General features: G+C 40.5%; 1 protein-coding gene across 4 annotated transcripts in view; it reads right to left on the reverse strand.

The window, feature by feature from the left end:
- trappc13 (trafficking protein particle complex subunit 13) overlaps nucleotides 1–18,154 on the reverse strand; it is a 72,725-nt gene that overhangs the window by 46,398 nt on the left and 8,173 nt on the right. For all 4 annotated transcript variants that reach the window (XM_072570536.1, XM_072570551.1, XM_072570545.1 and 1 more), the window contains exons 2-3: nucleotides 11,188–11,256; nucleotides 9,186–9,285 (exon numbers count right to left, since the gene is read on the reverse strand). In XM_072570536.1, the coding sequence (XP_072426637.1) occupies nucleotides 9,186–9,285; nucleotides 11,188–11,256 (169 nt within the window). The remainder of the gene's footprint in view (nucleotides 1–9,185; nucleotides 9,286–11,187; nucleotides 11,257–18,154) is intronic.

The raw sequence follows: 18,154 nt of genomic DNA on the forward strand, positions 1-18,154 counted from the left end.
TTGCAGATGACACTAAGGTCGGTGGAGTTGTGGATAGTGACGAAGAATGTTATAGGTTACAGAGGGACATAGGTAAACTGCAGAGCTGGGTTGAGAGGTGGCAAATGGAGTTTAATGCGGATAAGTGTGAGGTGATTCACTTTGGTCGGAGTAACCGGAATGCAAAGTACTGGGCTAATGGTAAGATTCTTGGTAGTGTAGATGAGCAGAGAGATCTCAGTGTCCAGGTACACAGATCCTTGAAAGTTGCCATCCAGGTTGACAGGGTTGTTAAGAAGGCATACAATGTCTTAGCTTTTATTAATAGAGGGATCGAGTTCCGGAACCATGAGGTTATGCTACAGCTGTACAAAACTCTGGTGCGGCCGCACTTGTGTACAGTTCTGGTCGCAACACTATAAGAAGGATGTGGAAGCTTTGGAAAGGGTGCAGAGGAGATTTACTAGGATGTTGCCTGGTATGGAGGGAAAGTCTTACGAGAAAAAGCTGAGGGACTTGAGGCTGTTTTCGTTGGAGAGAAGAAGGTTGAGAGGTGACTTAATAGAGACATATAAGATAATCAGAGGGTTACATAGGGTGGACAGGGAGAGCCTTTTTCCAAGAATGGTGACAGCGAGCACAAGGAGGCGTAGCTTTAAATTGACAGGTGATAGATATAGGACAGATGTCAGAGGTAATTTCTTTACGCAGAGAGTAGCAAGGGTATGGAATGCTTTGCCTGCAACGGTAGTAGATTCGCCAACTTTATGTACATTTAAGTCGAGATTGGACAAGCATATGGACGTACATGGAATAGTGTAGGTTAGATGAGCTTCAGATTGGTAATGACAGGTCAGGACAACATCCAGGGCTAAAGGGCCTGTACTGCGCTGTAATGTTCTATATTCTAACTTAGACATACAATATTCCTTCAACAAAACACAGAAACACATTAAATAATCATTAGGTCATCACCAGGGTTTATTGATTTTATCAATAAGGCAAACCATGTTTTTATTCTCCTCATTTCAACTAACCCAGCAAATTTTAGGCTCCTATCTACACAAGCTATTGGCAGTTTTCTTGGAATACCAGAAAAATAAATTCCTAACAGCTACTGCAATGACTACAAACTGATCAAGATAATTATACACAGTCATTAAGTCAATATTGATAAATTAGAATAATGGAAGCTAAAGGAAAGCAGACCAAAGGTGCATTCATGCATCAATAACTCAAGATATAAACAACAGGATGGGCTGAGTGAAGTGCAGATCATTCCAGATGAATCTTAAACTCTGAAGACACAACAGAGAAAATCAATGCAAAGCTCCCGAGATTGGTCATTGACTAGACATTCAGAAAGTTTGACAGTTCTAAACAAAATCAGGAATGGTGTTCATATTAGTCCAAAAGAAATATACTTGAATGGAAAAAATACAAAAATCAAAACAAGTCCCAATGCAACATACTCATTCTGAGAAAAGATCAGAAACATAGACTTTATATTCTAGGAAATGTGATGGGGGACGGGAGAAGAAAACATTTCAGTTCTTCAACCAAATAGCCAGTCCAGTACCCTGACTAACTTCTTCACAGAATCACAGAAACTTTACAACATAGGAGGCCATTTGGTCTATCATGCTTGTGCCAACTGACAAAGAGCTGTCCAGTCGAAAAACACCTGCTTGCACTGGGTCTGCAGCCTTGTACATCAAAAGTCTTTAAGTAGCAATCCAAGTGTTTTATTTAAACATACTGAGCACTTCTGCCTCTCTCACCCAAACAGCAAAGTGTTCCAGGTCCCTACCACCCCTTTTAATGGGAAAAGTGTGCTTTCTCATCTCCAATCCAATCAGTTCTCAATTCTCAATTCCAACCTCTCCACTCTTGCATCCCACGCCTTAACGACAGGTTGTTCTTCTATAACGCGATGGTTGTATTCTTATGTACCGGTGTTATAGAAAAATTGCACTTTAAAAACAGGGCTTGAAGCGTTGCGATGTAATCACATTACAGCCAACACACGTAACAATTCACACTTTAGAAACAGTGTCCCTAATTCATCAATCTCATTATGGTGAATTCACATTAGCGAAACGCGCGTTATAGCAGAACGACTTGTATCGGAAAAACATGCCAAATACCTTTTGAGCAAGCTCGTCAACCCGTTCTGCTATCTTTACTCATCTACAGATGTACACTCCAAGGTCCAATATACATTCAACGCTGCTCAACATACTCTCATTTACTCTTTTTCCTTGCTTTGTTCTACCTCCAAAATTACAATACTTCACACTTCTGATGATTATAAATTTACCATTTTTGGTCAACTGAACAAACTATCTATATAATCCTTCAATCTAACACTGTCTACCACATAGAAAACCTTCATTATCTTGCGACTTACATTTGAATCATTGATAGAAACTGGAAAAAGGTAAAGGGCTATATACTGATGCTTGCAGAACCATGCTGGTAACAGCTTTTTATTCACAAAACACCCATGGATGATTGCCTTTGCTTCTTGTCATTCAGCTATTTTTTATATCCAATTTGTTATTCTCTGTCCGATCCCAACTCTCATATTTTTTGACCTGCCTGCCATGTAGGACATTGTGAAAAGCCTTTGTTAAAATCCACATAAAACACATCCACCACACTAGCTTCGTCAACCATACAAGTCATCTTTTTAAAAAAAAGTTATTCAGACATTATTCCGTCCTTGAACAAATTCACACCGAGTTTTCTTGAATAATCTATACCTTCCTAAATTACGGTTTTATTGTCCCTCAAAATTATTTCAATAATTTGCCCATAACTGAAATTAAGTCAGTGGCATACATTTACTCAGATTACCACTTTTCCCTCCAACATAGAAATTTTTGCAATTCTCCAATGCTCTGGCACCAATCCAAGTACTTAAAAATATGCTTTTTTCTCCCCCAAAAACATCACATCCAGCTCTTCTGACCATTTTTCTTAAAATATACTCCAAAATCATAGTAACAACCATAATTCATAATTCATGTTATTCTCGTAACCAAGCAACAGTAGAGATATTAACCTGTACATGTCATCAACACCAAGCCACAAGATGGAATACTTGTATCAGACAACATACTCTGGAACAAAATGAAATAGGCTTCCCAATCTTGAAAGGAAGACTGGGGGCTGGAGGTGGCAAAGATGGAAGACCAGAAAATGAAATTAAAAAAGGTGCACCTCATCAAGTTGACTAAAGTCACATTTAGGGCTGATAGTTCTTCACACCAAGCGTGGGGGTAGTTCAAAACAAGAGGGCATAGGTTTAAGGTGAGAAGAGGAAGATTTAAAAAGGGACTTGAGGGGCAACCTTTCACACAGAAGGCAGCTCATACATAGAATGAACTGCCAGAAAAAGTGGTAGATGCAGGTACAGTTATAACATTTAAAAGAACTTGGATAGGTACATGTATAGGTTTAGAAGGATTTGGGCCAAATGCAGGCAAGTTGGACTAATTTAGTTTGGGAAACTTGGTAAGCATGGACTGAAGGCTCTGTTTCCATGCTGAATGACTCTAATAATTGAATAGACCTCTTGATCGGGTGTCAAAAAGAAAACAATGCTCAAAACATACGAAGATCGAAGGACTAGTGATTCTTCTGAAAGGATGTATTGCATAGCCCTTCATAATTCTGTTTCCACCATTCCCATAAAGATGACTTCCCGATATTGCCCTCTTTCCTTGACCCTTTTTTTGTTTGAAGAACAAAGAACTGTACTGTACAGGAGCAGCCCCTTCGGCCCACTAAAACTGCACCAACATATGATGGTCTTCCAAATGAAAAACCTTTTGCCTCATATGTTGCCCAGAACCTTCTATTCCCTGCTTCCATATCCTTCAATAATCAAGTTGATTGAATTTTTTGAAGTAACAAAGAGGATTGATGAGGGCTGAGCGGTAGATGTGATCTATATGGACTTCAGTAAGGCATTCGACAAGGTTCCCCATGGGAGACTAATTAGCAAGGTTAGATCTCACGTAATACAGAGAGAACTAGCCATTTGGATACAGAACTGGCTCAAAGGTAGAAGACAGAGGGTGGTGGTGGAGGGTTGTTTTTCAGACTGGAGGTCTGTGACCAGTGGAGTGCCACAAGGATCAGTGCTGGGTCCACTACTTTTCATGATTTATATAAATGATTTGGATGTGAGCATGAGAAGTATAAGTTTGCAAATAACACCAAAATTAGAAGTGTAGTGGACAGCGAAGAAGGTTCCCTCAGATTACAATGGGATCTTGATTAGATGGGCCAATGGGCTGAGAAGTGGCAGATGGAGTTTAATTTAGATAAATGCAATGTGCTGCCTTTTGGGAAAGAAAATCTTAGCAGGGCTTATACACTTAATGGTAAGGTCCTAGGTAGTGTTGCTGAACAAAGAGACTTTGGAGTGCAGGTTCATAGCTCCTTGAAAGTGGAGTCACAGCTAGATAGGATAGTGAAGGTGGCATTTGGTATGCTTTCCTTTATTGCTCTGGGTATTGAGTACAGGAGTTGAGAGGTAATGTTGCAGCTATACAGGACATTGGTTAGGCCACTGTTGGAATATTGCGTGCAATTCTGGTCTCCTTCCTATCGGAAAGATGTTGTGAAACTTGAAAGGGTTCAGAAAAGATTTACAAGGATGTTGCTGCGTTTGGAGGATTTGAGCTATAGGGAGAGGTTGAATAGGCTAGGGCTGTTTTCCCTGGAGTGTTGGAGGCTGAGGTGTGACCTGAAAGAGGTTTATAAAATCATGAGAGGCATGGATAGGATAAATAAACAAAGTCTTTTCCCAGAGGTGGGGGAGTCCAGAACTAGAGGGCATAGGTTTAGGATGAGAGGGAAAAAGATATAAAAGAGACCTAAGGGGCAACCTTTTTCATGCAGGGGGTGGTACGTATATGGAATGAGCTGTCAGAGGAAGTGGTGAAGGCTTGTTCAATCATAACATTTAAAAGGCATCTGGATGGGTATATGAATAGGAAGGATTTGGAGGGATATGGGCCAGGTGCTAGCAGGTAGGACTAGATTGGGTTGGGATATCTGGTCAGGATGGACAAGTTGGACCAAACAGTCTGTTTCCATGCTGTAAATCTCTATAACTCGAAGTGAAAACTAACCAAGTTTGTCCAATCTCCTCTCATAGCTAATATCCTCCGAACCATGCAACATCCTGGTAAACTATTTCCGTACTCTCTCCAAAGCCTCCATATCCTTCTGGTAGTGTGGTGACCAGAAAAGTATAGAATATTCTAAATGTAACCTAAAGTTCAATACAACTGCAACACAATTTGCCAATGTTTATACTTTTTGCCGGACCAAAGGCAAGCATGTCATATGCCTTCTTGACCACTTTATCCACTTGTGTTGCCACTTTCAAGGAACTGTGAACTGTACACTTAGATTCCTCTATAAGTTGATGCTACCTCACATTCATCCAGATTAAACTTCATCTGCTGTTTCTCCGCATAAGTTTCCAGCCAATCTATATCCTACTGTATTCTCTGGCAATCTTTCACACTATCCGTAGCTCCCCCAACCTTTGTGTTGTCCACAAACTTACTAATCAGGCCACTTATATTATCTTCCAAATGATCTATATATATATTACAAATAACAAGGGTCCCAGCACTAATCTGTGCAGAAGACCTTTGGTCACAGATCTTCAATCTGAAAAACACCCTTCCATTGCTACTTTCAATCTTCTATGACTAAGCCTGTTCTGTATTCAACTTAACAGCTCTCCTCAGAGCCATGTCACTTCACCTTTTGAATAAGCTTGCCAACGTGGAACATTGTCAACCAATCACTTCCTCAAAAAACTCAATCAAATTCATGAGACAAGACCTGCCCCCAAAATGCTATGCAGCCTATTGCTAAGAAGTCTATATTTTTCAAAATGTGAGTAAATTAATTGCGTAGTGTTTTGTACCATTCACAACTCCTCAAATACTGAAGATGTTCATGTTTAAATGCAGTAAGATCTGGACAATATCCAGGCTCACCCTGACAAGTGGCAGTGACAGTCGCGCCACACAAGTACCATGCAATGACCATCTCCAATAAGAGACAATCTAACAACCACCCCTTGACATTCAGAGTGTTACCTTCATTAAATCCCTAATTATCAACATCCTTGGGGTTCCCATTGCTCAGACACTCAACTGGACTCATCACATAAACACAATGGCTAATAGATCAGGTCTGAGGCTAGGAATGATGCAGCAAGTAACTCAGCTCCTGACTCCCCAAAGCCTTACCAAGACACAAGGATCAAAGGAGGGCCGTGGTGGAATACTCCACCATTGATTGCAGGAGTGCAGCTCCAACAACACTGAAGAAGTTTGACAGCATCCAGGACAAAGCAGCCCACTTGATTGGCACATCCACAAATATCCAGAGGTAAAAACAATGACTGCAGATGCTGGAAACCAGATTCTGGATTAGTGGTGCTGGAAGAGCACAGCAGTTCAGGCAGCATCCAAGTAGCTTCGAAATCGACGTTTCGGGCAAAAGCCCTTCATCAGGAATAAAGGCAGTGAGCCTGAAGCGTGGAGAGATAAGCTCGAGGAGGGTGGGGGTGGGGAGACAGTAGCAGAGAGTACAATGGGTGAGTGGGGGAGGGGATGAAGGTGATAGGTCAAGGAGGAGAGGGTGGAGTGGATAGGTGGAAAAGGAGACAGGCAGGAAGGACAAGTCCGGACAAGTTATGGGGACAGTTACTGAGCTGGAAGTTTAGAACTAGGGTGAGGTGGGGGAAGGGGAAATGAGGAAACTGTTGAAGTCCACATTGATGCCCTGGGGTTGAAGTGTTCCGAGGCTGAAGATGAGGCGTTCTTCCTCCAGGTGTTTGGTGGTGAGGGAGCGGCGGTGAAGGAGGCCCAGGACCTCCATGTCCTCGGCAGAGTGGGAGGGGGAGTTGAAATGTTGGGCCACGGGGCGGTGTGGTTGATTGGTGCGGGTGTCCCGGAGATGTTCCCTAAAGTGCTCTGCTAGGAGGCGTCCAGTCTCCCCAATGTAGAGGAGACCGCATCGGGAGCAACGGATACAATAAATGATATTAGTGGATGTGCAAATAAAACTTTGATGGATGTGGAAGACTCCTTTAGGGCCTTGGATAGAGGTGAGGGAGGAGGTGTGGGCGCAGGTTTTACAGTTCCTGCGGCGGCAGGGGAAAGTGCCTGGATTGGAGGGTGGGTTGTAGGGGGGCGTGGACCTGACCAGGTAGTCGCGGAGGGAACGGCCTTTGCGGAATGCGGAAAGGGGTGGGGAGGGAAATATATCCCTGGTAGTGGGGTCTGTTTGGAGGTGGCGGAAATGTCGGCAGATGATTTGGTTTATGTGAAGGTTGGTAGGGTGGAATGTGAGCACCAGGGGCGTTCTGTCCTTGTTATGGTTGGAGGGGTGGGGTCTGAGGGTGGAGGTGCAGGATGTATACGAGATGCATTGGAGGGCATCTTTAACCACATGGGAAGGGAAATTGCGGTCTCTAAAGAAGGAGGCCATCTGGTGTGTTCTGTGGTGGAACTGGTCCTCCTGGGAGCAGATCCAGCAGAGGCGGAAGAATTGGGAATACGGGATGGCATTTTTGCAAGAGGTAGGGTGGGAAGAGGTGTAATCTAGGTCGCTGTGGGAGTTGGTGGGTTTGTAAAAAATATCAGTGTCAAGTCGGTCGTCATTAATGGAGATGGAGAGGTCCAGGAAGGGGAGGGAGGTGTCAGTGATGGTCCAGGTAAATTTAAGGTCAGGGTGGAATATGTTGGTGAAGTTGATGAATTGCTCAACCTCCTCGCGGGAGCACGAGGTGGCGCCAATGCAGTCATCAATGTAGCGGAGGAAGAGGTGGGGAGTGGTGCCGGTGTAATTACGGAAGATCAACTGCTCTACGTAGCCAACAAAGAGACAGGCATAGCTGGGGCCCATATGTGTGCCCATGGCTACCCCTTTGGTCTGGAGGAAGTGGGAGGATTCAAAGGAGAAATTGTTAAGGGTGAGGACCAGTTGCACCATGACCAGGGCCTCCAAGCCCTCCGATTTTTCCTCTCCAGACGTCCCCAACAGTACCCTTCCACCGACACTCTCATTCGTTTGGCCGAACTGGTCCTCACCCCTTAACAATTTCTCCTTTGAATCCTCCCACTTCCTCCAGACCAAAGGGGTAGCCATGGGCACACATATGGGCCCCAGCTATGCCTGTCTCTTGTTCAGTAGCAGCAGCGTATACAATCGACAAGTTACACTGCATAAATTCAAAGATCCTTCCACAGTGCCTTCCAAACCCATGACCACTTCAATTGAGAAGGACAAGGGCAGCAGATGCATGAGAACACCACCATCTACAACTTCCCTGCCAAGCTGCTCACCATCCTAACTTGGAAATATAATCAACATTTTTTCACTGTCACTGATCCTGTAATTCCCTCCCCAACCTACTTGTGGACTGCAGCAGTTCAACAGAGCAGCTCATTACCTTCTCAAGGGCAACTCAGGATGGGCAATTAATGCTGGTCAACCAGCGATGCCCACATCCCACGAGTGGAAGAAAAGTCCTATCCCTAAGAATCTTCTCCAATTATTTCCCTACTACAGATGCAAGGCTTGCCAGCCTGTAATTTCCCAGATTATCCTTGTTGCCCTTCCTAAACAAAGGAGTATTATTCTGCAGTCCTCTGGGATCTCTCCTGTGACTAAAGAGGATACAAAGATTTCATATCAGGCCCCTGTAATATCCTCAGTGCCTCCCTCATCATGCCCTGGGGATGTGTCCAACTCAACGCTTTTCAAAACACCCAACATCACCACCTTTTTCATATTGACATGCCCTAGAATATCAACATCGCCCTTCTAAGACTCACCATCTCCTTCTCCTTTGTAAATACTGATGCAAAACACTCAATAATGACCTCACTAACTTCTTTCGGCTCCATGTGTAAATTTCATCTTTTGTCCTCAAGTGGACCCACTCTTTCCCTGGCTACCCTCTTGCTCCCTTTGTGTATATAAACAGCCTTGGGATTTTTCTTAATTCTGTTGGCCAAAGAGTTTTAATGACACCTTTTTGGCCTAATTGCTTGTTTGGGTTCTTTACTGGTGTGTTTGGTACATGGTGAGGTAGTAAAGTGGTGACAGAAAAGCAAAAATGAAAGAAAATGTATGCCTGAATGATTGAAAATTCTTACCCAAAGTTCTGAGGGAGAGTCAGCATTTCTCCCAACATAAAGTTCTCTGCTCCTTTAACTGTAGAGGGATCATCCTTCATAAGTTGACTGAAAAGATCTCCTAAGGCAAAAACAGTAATTTGTCATAAGACCACGAGACCATAAGATATAGAAGCAGAATTGGCACTTCGAGTCTGCTCTGCCATTCAATCATGACTGAAATGTTTCTTAACCCCATTCTGCTGCCTTCTCCCCATAACCATTGATAATTAGCCTTGCTAATCAAGAGCCTATCCCGGCCATTTTCCAACGGCCCTCCATCCACTCTTGCCTTGTAGATGTCTTAAAAAAAAAACTCGAATTTTTTTAATTCTATGAGCCAGTTACTCTCATATTTCATCTTATAGTTGTTCTGGAAACTAACCTCTCCTGAGCCCTCTCCCTACTTAACTTTTCCCCATAATTTCCATACAATTGAACCCAACCTCTACCTCCCACCCCAACTATTTACTTTAAAGCCTGAACCACAACCCTGGTTATGGTGATTCACAGGGACTCATTATGAAAGCAGAAAACATCCTGGAATTCATTAGTAATGGTAAGAGCCCCAGAGCAAGGATTTTATGCTGAACATAGAAAGACCCTTACTTGACCTCAGTGTTTTGCATATAATTCTGGACACCACGCTATAGGATGGATGTGAATGCATTTGAGAAATGCAGAAAAGGTTTACAAGAATAATTCCAGGAATGAGAACTTTCAGCTATGAGAATACACCAGAGAAGTTGGGACTGTTCTTCTTGGAGACATGGTAGCTCAGAGGAGATTTTAGGCAGGAAATGTGTTGTGAGAAAAACCTTTCTCACACAACTATTGAAGGTTGAAGGTACGGTACAGAAAAGTGGGCTTTGGAAAGGACATAGTTGTAAAAACAGACAAATATCAAACAACAATTAACAGGTCAGACAGTTGTGTGGTCATTACATGAACTGAGCAAGTCAACTGATAGAAGTAGTAAAGGAATGGGACAGTAGCACTCGGAGTGTCTATTTCCAAGCTACAAGGGGAACTTTTAGATCTAGGTTATTTTGAAGTCAATTAATGAAAAGGGGCTTGGGATTCAAACGAATCTGAATTGTACAGACACAAAGATGAGGTAATTGTCAAGGTGTGCTGAAATAGAATGTAGAATCGCTGAGAGGTTAAAATTAACATAGGAATTTCATTCTGCAGTCACAGATGGTGTAACAAGCCAGCTTAACACATGTTGAGAACTGCAAATATTGTCAGAAATGGATTTTAGCATTCCTAGAAATGTATTGACGAATATTGTGACTGAACAATCCTGTCACAAAGCTGGTTAGGCAAAATGAACTTGCAGCTTCACAGAGGCATTCTTGCCTTTATTCAGATCCCATTCCAAACTGTTCTAGCACATAGAGATTGCAGTTCTGGATTAACATTCAGTGGAAAACCTGTGACTGGTTGGTAGGGGTGGAGTGCAATATGTCCAGAAAATCTGCACACAAAAGACAAAAGGTCAGCCTAAAAGAAAAGAAAGGACAAGTGGATTTATGTCCTGTCTCTTTTGGCATCACATTGGATGATTCCAAAACACACCATAAAATGGCATTGTGAACACCACTTTATTTTTGCAGGATGCTTTCTAAGTGATGTGCCTTTGCAAGGTGATATTTTATATACCAAAATGGGATTTTTCTAAAACAAACATAATAGACTTCACATGAAGTGACCCATGTCTGTCATATTTGTATTAAACTGTCACTGAAAAGGACTGAAAGGAGGAAACAGAACTCTTAAGTACACAGAAAAATTGCATATAAAGTAACAATGAATGTTTAAAAATTCTCAGATTACCAAAAGGTTGCCTCTGGAAAGCAAAAAAAAAGTTAACACTCAGATTAAAATCAGGCTGCGTTACAAAGTGTTTTATGTTGATACTCTTGATTAGCTAAAATGATAGCGGACTGTTTTCTAATACTGAATGACTATCCAGACTCACCAGGTAGATCTCTGTCTTCACAGGTCACTGGCAGGTTGGTAAATAATGTCGGTTTGGTTAATCTCATCACTATAACAGAAAATAAACAAAGAAATATAGCAAAAAGTCAAATCGACCAGGTTAAAAAAAAAAGTTTGTCAAAGTCAAATTGCATTTGACACAAATTTTATACCATTAGGCTATTTAACCAGGTATTAACTACTGTTAAAATATTAAAAAGTAGAGTATTATTGAACATTGAAACTTGCTGGGATAAGCAAGTCTTTGTTTCTCAAGGCTTCAAGGGACGTGGAAGCAGGTAGGAAAATTTAAATGGATGATCGGTCAAGATGGTTATGAATTGTGGAATAGACTCAAGCTGGATTGACTATTTCCTACCTCTTGTATTTGTGGTTTTCCAGGATGCTTATCCCAGTGTTATTCAGGTAAAGGCCATTTCAGTTATACAATTCCCTCTTTCCCAGTAGACAATCACATTCATTCTAAATAAGTGAAATTTCATTGCCTGCTTTTGGAGTAATGACTGTCTGTGATTGCTGCCATTTCTCCTCCAAAACTTTTGGCAGCTTCTAGAGTCTACCCATGTATAGTAAATTCAGGAATCTCCATAGGACTGCTACTAAAGTTACCAAATTTTGTCTCCAGTCAGCAATCAATAAATTTTACTGAATGAAACAAAAAAAAATGCTCTTTTAAGCACATTTGTTAAAAGCTTTAAACTCATTACATGCATTTAACGTTGCACAAAGTTTATATTTACTTAGGAAATCAGGAACAGGAGCTAGCCATTCCGGTCTGCTCCACCATTTTTAGAACCTTTTGTTATCTTTATTATCTAGAAATCTATCAGTCTCTATCTTGAACAGATTCTAAATGATCCTCCATAGACTTCTGGGTAGAGAATTCCATGGTTCACAATCCTGTGAACAAATTTCTCATCTCAATTAAAATTATTTAGAAACTCTGTCCCCTGGATCTCGACCACCCCCAAATTAGGGGATGCATGTTTTCTGCATCTACTCGGTCTAGTCCTTTAAGAATTTTCAAAGTTTCAATTAGATGACATCCCATTCTTCTAAACTCTCTATAAAATATAGTCCTAGTCTATTTAATCTCTCTTCATTTCATATCCTCTTTTCCCAGTTATGATTCTCAATAAAGCTTCATTGGCCTCCAATATATGTGTATGACAGCCAAATCATGACATACTGTGTTTCAAAACTTACTTTATTCAAAGATGAGAAAAGTAATGCTGATCACACTATCTTAAAATGAATTGAATTGTGAAGCTTTGGTCTCACTTGTTCTATAAGATAATGGTTCTGAAGGGGTTAGTTAACATGTTACATTGGCTCCACCTAGTCTACTGATGTCAGACAGTCTATGACTGGAGACTAAGGGTCTATTCACATTTTTGGAGGTATTGTGTACCAGTTCCCGAGCACCCTGCAAACTATAGCTGACTAATGTACGTATACTATCCTGCAATGAATTGAAATTTTGCTAAAAGAGAGATTATCTACAGAAGAAACAATGATGCTGTAGCCTCCACGATTTGATGGGCAAGCTCAATACAAGGGAGGATTATAGTGTCAATGAACTACCTCAAGTAACCCTTACTTCAACCAGTTTCTGAAACTGAGTGGCAAATTACACCAGGAATGATCATTTAGCAAAGTACCAGATTAGCTCCACTGTGCCTCCATGAGCTCAGTTGACACTTTTGACTAGAATCCTCACTCGGTGTCCAGAAAGTTTACAACAATCCCCAGTGTTAATACTATTCTGAATCTGATATCATATGCTGCGTTGCCATGCCTGAGTACTTTCCCAAGCATTTCTCTGTGCTTGGTCTTCATAAACAAATCCAGGTAAGTCTACAAAACAACCTGTTCCTAAGCCAGCCAAGGTCATTGCAGTTACCTTCCAGCCAAAACAAGCTTTTTATACTAAGCCTGTTTTTCACATTTTCTTTCAATTGCTTTTTTCCATGTCCAGTTAACCCTTAATAAAATAGTTTACAGGTATACCTTTTGTGCTAACAGTGTAGGTGTATAATAACATCTCTGAACAGGTAGTCTAGAAAATAGGAAAAAAAGAACCAACTGTCCTGTGGGATTGGATGCATGTAGATCAGTTTGTGAAAAGATATATTTTCTACTCTAAAATACATTAATAATCTAGCTGGATTTTGCTATCAGCTTTCAACATTTTCCCTTTTTATTTTTTAATTTGGGTTCAGATTGCTGGGTGCATTTTAAGCTGTATTGTCTTGAGTTTAATTTATGCTTCTGGACTATTAGTTTAGTAGCACAGTTGCTATCGTGTACCCATGTGGAATGTGCCAGTAGCTCGAATCAACAAAATCACAAGGCTTAATTCCCAAAACATTAGTTAAAACTCCTGGGGTCTTGTGTAATTTAAAAAAAACAATTATCATTGGAAACCACTGTGCATGCTTTATTTTCAGAGATGTGTTCTGCCCTGATAGAAATGAGATGTGAATTTAGAATCCTGTCTTATCTTTGTTTGTACGATTATTAGAATCCAGGAACGGTAAACAAACTGGGAAGAAAATCATTTCACTATCTACCACATGTTCTCTGTGCTACAAAAACGAATACCAGCAAGATGGCCAACTGTTATATCTGAAGCATAGTGACCTGTTGCCAGTGTCATGAAAGAAGATCACAAACCATTTGTGTGAATTCCCAATGGGTAGCAATTCGTAGTCGAACCTTTGCAGGGACACCGCAATAATTAAACACTAGAGTGAATTTGTCATTTCTGATAAAGATGTTTGAACTTGCTGAAAACTTCAATTTTATAAACAAACATTAATTACTTCTAAAAGTTTTGTATTACTAGGTTTTATTGGATAAAGCTTTGAGATCTGGCAAAAAGCTGGTAATTGGAGTTGAACTACTGACTATTCAAAAATTGTTTAAATGGCAGAACAGATTTAAGGATTTGTACACTACATTACCCAACATGAGCAAAACCAATGTAGTGAACAAAATCCCATGCAAGGACTGCACAAAACACTACATCGGACAAACAGGAAGACAGCTAACGATCCGTATACACAAACACCAACTAGCCACGAAACGACACGACCAGCTATCCTTAGTAGCCACACACACAGATGACAAGCAACGTGAATTCGACTGGGACAACATTACCATTATAGGGGAAGCCAAACAGAGAACAGCCAGGGAATTCCTAGAGGCATGGCACTCATCCACAGACTCTATCAACAAATACATCGACCTGGACCCAATATACCGGCCACTACAGCGGACAGCTCGAGCTGACAACCGGAAGCGGCAGAGACAGGCCACTATAAATGCCGGAAGGAACAGCACAGAAGCGCTTCACAGGAGGCTCCCAAGCACTGAGGATGTCACCTAGATAGGGGACGAAACGTTTGCAAGACAAATTCCCAGCTCAGCGAACGGAACCACAACAACAGGCAAATACAATGAGTGATTGGGCATCAAATAGGCATGTTGCAACTTAGTGCAAAGGGAATGATCTTTAAGTCAGAGAGATTTTCTCCAATTATAGTCAGACTTAGTGAGATTATGTACATCAGGAATCCTGTATATTGTTTTGGTTTCCTTACTTGAGAAAGGATATAATATCAGAGGTAGTTCAGAGAAGATTCACTCTGCGAAGAAGAAATTAGGCTTATGAGGAAGGCTGAATCGTTTTGGGCCTGTATCCACTGAAGTTTAGAAGAAAGAAAGATGATTTAATTGAAATATAAAGCTCCTGACAGGACTTTACAGGCTGAATATAGGAGACTAGAATTAGGACACAGTTTAAAAATAAGAGTTTCTCTTTCAGACAGAGAGAAGAAAATGTTGTCTCAGAAGGTCATTGCTTTGTGAAATTCTCACCCCCAGAGTGATGGTGGCAGGGTCGTAGACAGATTTTTACTAGAAAGGTATAAAATAAGTAACAGGTGGACAGGAAAATTAAGCCACAATCACAGTCATGAACTTATCAACCTAACTTGCACACTAGTACGTCCAATTTACTCAGCCTCTAATCCCAAGAACAATTTTTTTGGTGTACTGCCTCCAATGCCGTTCTCTCCTTCCTCAAAAATAGAGAGTAAAATTGAAAATACTATTCCAGGTGTGATCTCAAAATAATTATAGCAATATTTCCTAATTTTTGTACTCTAATCCTTTTGCAGTCAAGGCTAACATGTTATTTGCACTAATTGTTAGCTACACCTGCATGCTATGCTTCAGATTTAAACACAAAGTTTATGTGAACAAAATTTCCAAGTTTCACGTTATTAAAAAAATTCTGATTTTCCATTCTTCGGACTGAATTGAATAATCTTGTGTTTCCTGGCACTATAACCATTCTGCCATTTTGTTGTCCATTTACTTAGTTGTGTTGAAAACAAGGACTTACATTTCTACCTAGCATCATCAACAAACTTAGCACAGGAACATAGCTTAAATGGTTTACCCAATGCCTACCAAGTATGCCCCATTATTCATTAGGGTTATGAATGATCGAACACTTCAGTATTTTTTATTTACCTCATCCTCATAATCCTGTATGCCACTGGTAATCAGATGTGTTATTTCAACAATATTATTTAAATAGCAGAGGACCAGCATTAATCCTTGCAACAGCTCATAACTCATAACCCACCAACGTGAACATGTCCCAATGATGTCCACTTTCTGCTTCCTGTCCATTAAGCAATCATCTATTCATCCGAATAAATTCTCGATATTTGCCTATTAAGAGAGTTTTAAATTAAACAGCTTCAAGCAAGTGGAGATTTGAATATTTGTAAAAGAGAAAGGACAATGTGACAGTGTCAATAGGATAGGATAATACAACAGGATAAGGACAATAGGATAGTGATAACCAGAGTGCAGAGTTCATTAGGAATGAACAAAACAGAGAAGATTTATTTTTGACCATATTGTAAAGGATGTTCTAGGTAAGAGTGATCGCATGATAGAATTTCACATTCAACTGCAGAATGAGGAATGTGGAACATTATTGGTATCTCAAACTTAAAGGCATTAAAGTTGAAAAATATGCAATACTGCTAAGAATAGTTGTAGGTCAGAACATTGATGAAATTTTAGAAATCAATAAAGACTGGCTTAAAAAATGAGGGGAAAGTAGCAGGGAAATTAAGATCAGATAGTAAATATTTCTACGGATATAGAATACAGTTAATATTAACACAAATACAGTTTTTATTAAAAAAAACAAGTAGCTAAAGTGAAGGTTGTTCCTTTGAAGAATGAGATTGGTGATTAATAATGGGAAATAAGGAAACAACTGAAACTTTGAATATCTTGTCCCTGTCTTCACAGTAGAAAACATTTTTAATAATGGTCAATAGAAAAGAAGCAAAGGGAGGGGTGGTTACTTGAAACAATAACTAGAGAAAAGGTATTGACAACACCAATGAGACAGAAGTGTTACTAGTCTCATGAACCTGAGGGTCTTGAAGTGACTGAAGTCATAATGGATGCATTGATTATAATCTCCAAAAATTCTCTAAATTCTGGAAAGATCCCAGTAGATTAGAAAACTGCACAAATATCACTTCTATTCAAAAAAAAGTGGACAGAAAGCAGTAAAATATAAGCCAATTGGCCCAACACTTTGCATTGTGAAGATACACGGATTAGTGAGGGAACAGTCAGATATTTAGTAAACCAGATTATAATCAGTTTTATGGAAGGGAAATACCATTTCTTAAATTTATTAGAGTTCTTTGATAATTTATCAGGTAGGTTTGACAAAGGGGAAGTAATAGATGTCATGCATTTGGATTTCCATAAAAGGCATTTGATAAGATGGGCACATGGGCAGCACAGCGACACAGTAGTTAGCACTGCTGTCTCACAGTGCCAGATACCCGGTTCAATTCCTGCCTCAGACAACTGTGTGTGTGGAGTTTGCACATTCTCCCAGTGTTTGCGTGGGTTTCCTCCGGGTGCTCCAGTTTCCTCGCAGAGTCCAAAAATGTGCAGGTTAGGTGAATTGGCCATGCTAAATTGCCTGTAGTGTTAGGTGAAGGGGTAGACGTGGGGGTGTGGGTCTGGGTGGCTTACTCTTCGGAGGGTCAGTGTGGACTTGTTGGGCTGAAGGGCCTGTTTCCACACTGTAAGTAATCTAAATTTCAAGATATCACATGAAGATTTACTGCACAAGGTCAAGGTTCATGGCATTATTGGAAATACGTGAGCATGGAGAGGGGTTTGGTTAACTAACAGGTCATAAAGGGAGGATAAATAAGTAATTTTCAGCTTAGCAAGCTGAGTGAAGTGCCACAAGTGCTAGGGTTGCATCTATTTACACTCTATGTTCATTATTTGGAAGAAGGGATCAACTGCACTGTAGCCAATTTTGCTGATGATACAAAAATAGGTAAGATAACAATATGGTGAGGAAGATGCAAAGAGTCTGAAAAGGGAACTAGATAGGTGAAGTAACCAGAGGCAGATGAAGGATGATGTCAGAAAATGTGACGTTACCCAATTCGAGAACAAAAATGCGTGTCCGTTCTTGCACATGAATATCAATTAGTTAGCATGTAGGTTATGACAAGAAATTAGAAAGTGCAGAGTTTCCATTCCTGCAAAAGGATCAGAATATAAAAGTAGCAAAGTCTGTGACAACTGTACCTGGAGTAGTTTATACAATTAAGGAACTAAATGGCTTGCTCCTGTTTCCATTCTTTACAAATCTATATAAACATTGTGGTCAGTCCCTGTGCACACGAAGCATATAGCAGGCATGGAAAAAATAGGTCCTTGAATTTTAATTATTGCTGCGAATTAAAGCCTGTTCAAGAGGTCACATGAAGACTTAAGCATGCTGTTCAGCCAATTGGTTTCCAATTCAAAACAACGGGGTGGTATCATCGCCGAATTGACTTCATAAGCTTGAAAGCATGTACAAAAGTTTTCCC

This window comes from Chiloscyllium punctatum, chromosome 1 (genome assembly GCF_047496795.1).
Source record: "Chiloscyllium punctatum isolate Juve2018m chromosome 1, sChiPun1.3, whole genome shotgun sequence".
In the NCBI taxonomy this organism is placed as follows: Eukaryota; Metazoa; Chordata; class Chondrichthyes; order Orectolobiformes; family Hemiscylliidae; genus Chiloscyllium; species Chiloscyllium punctatum.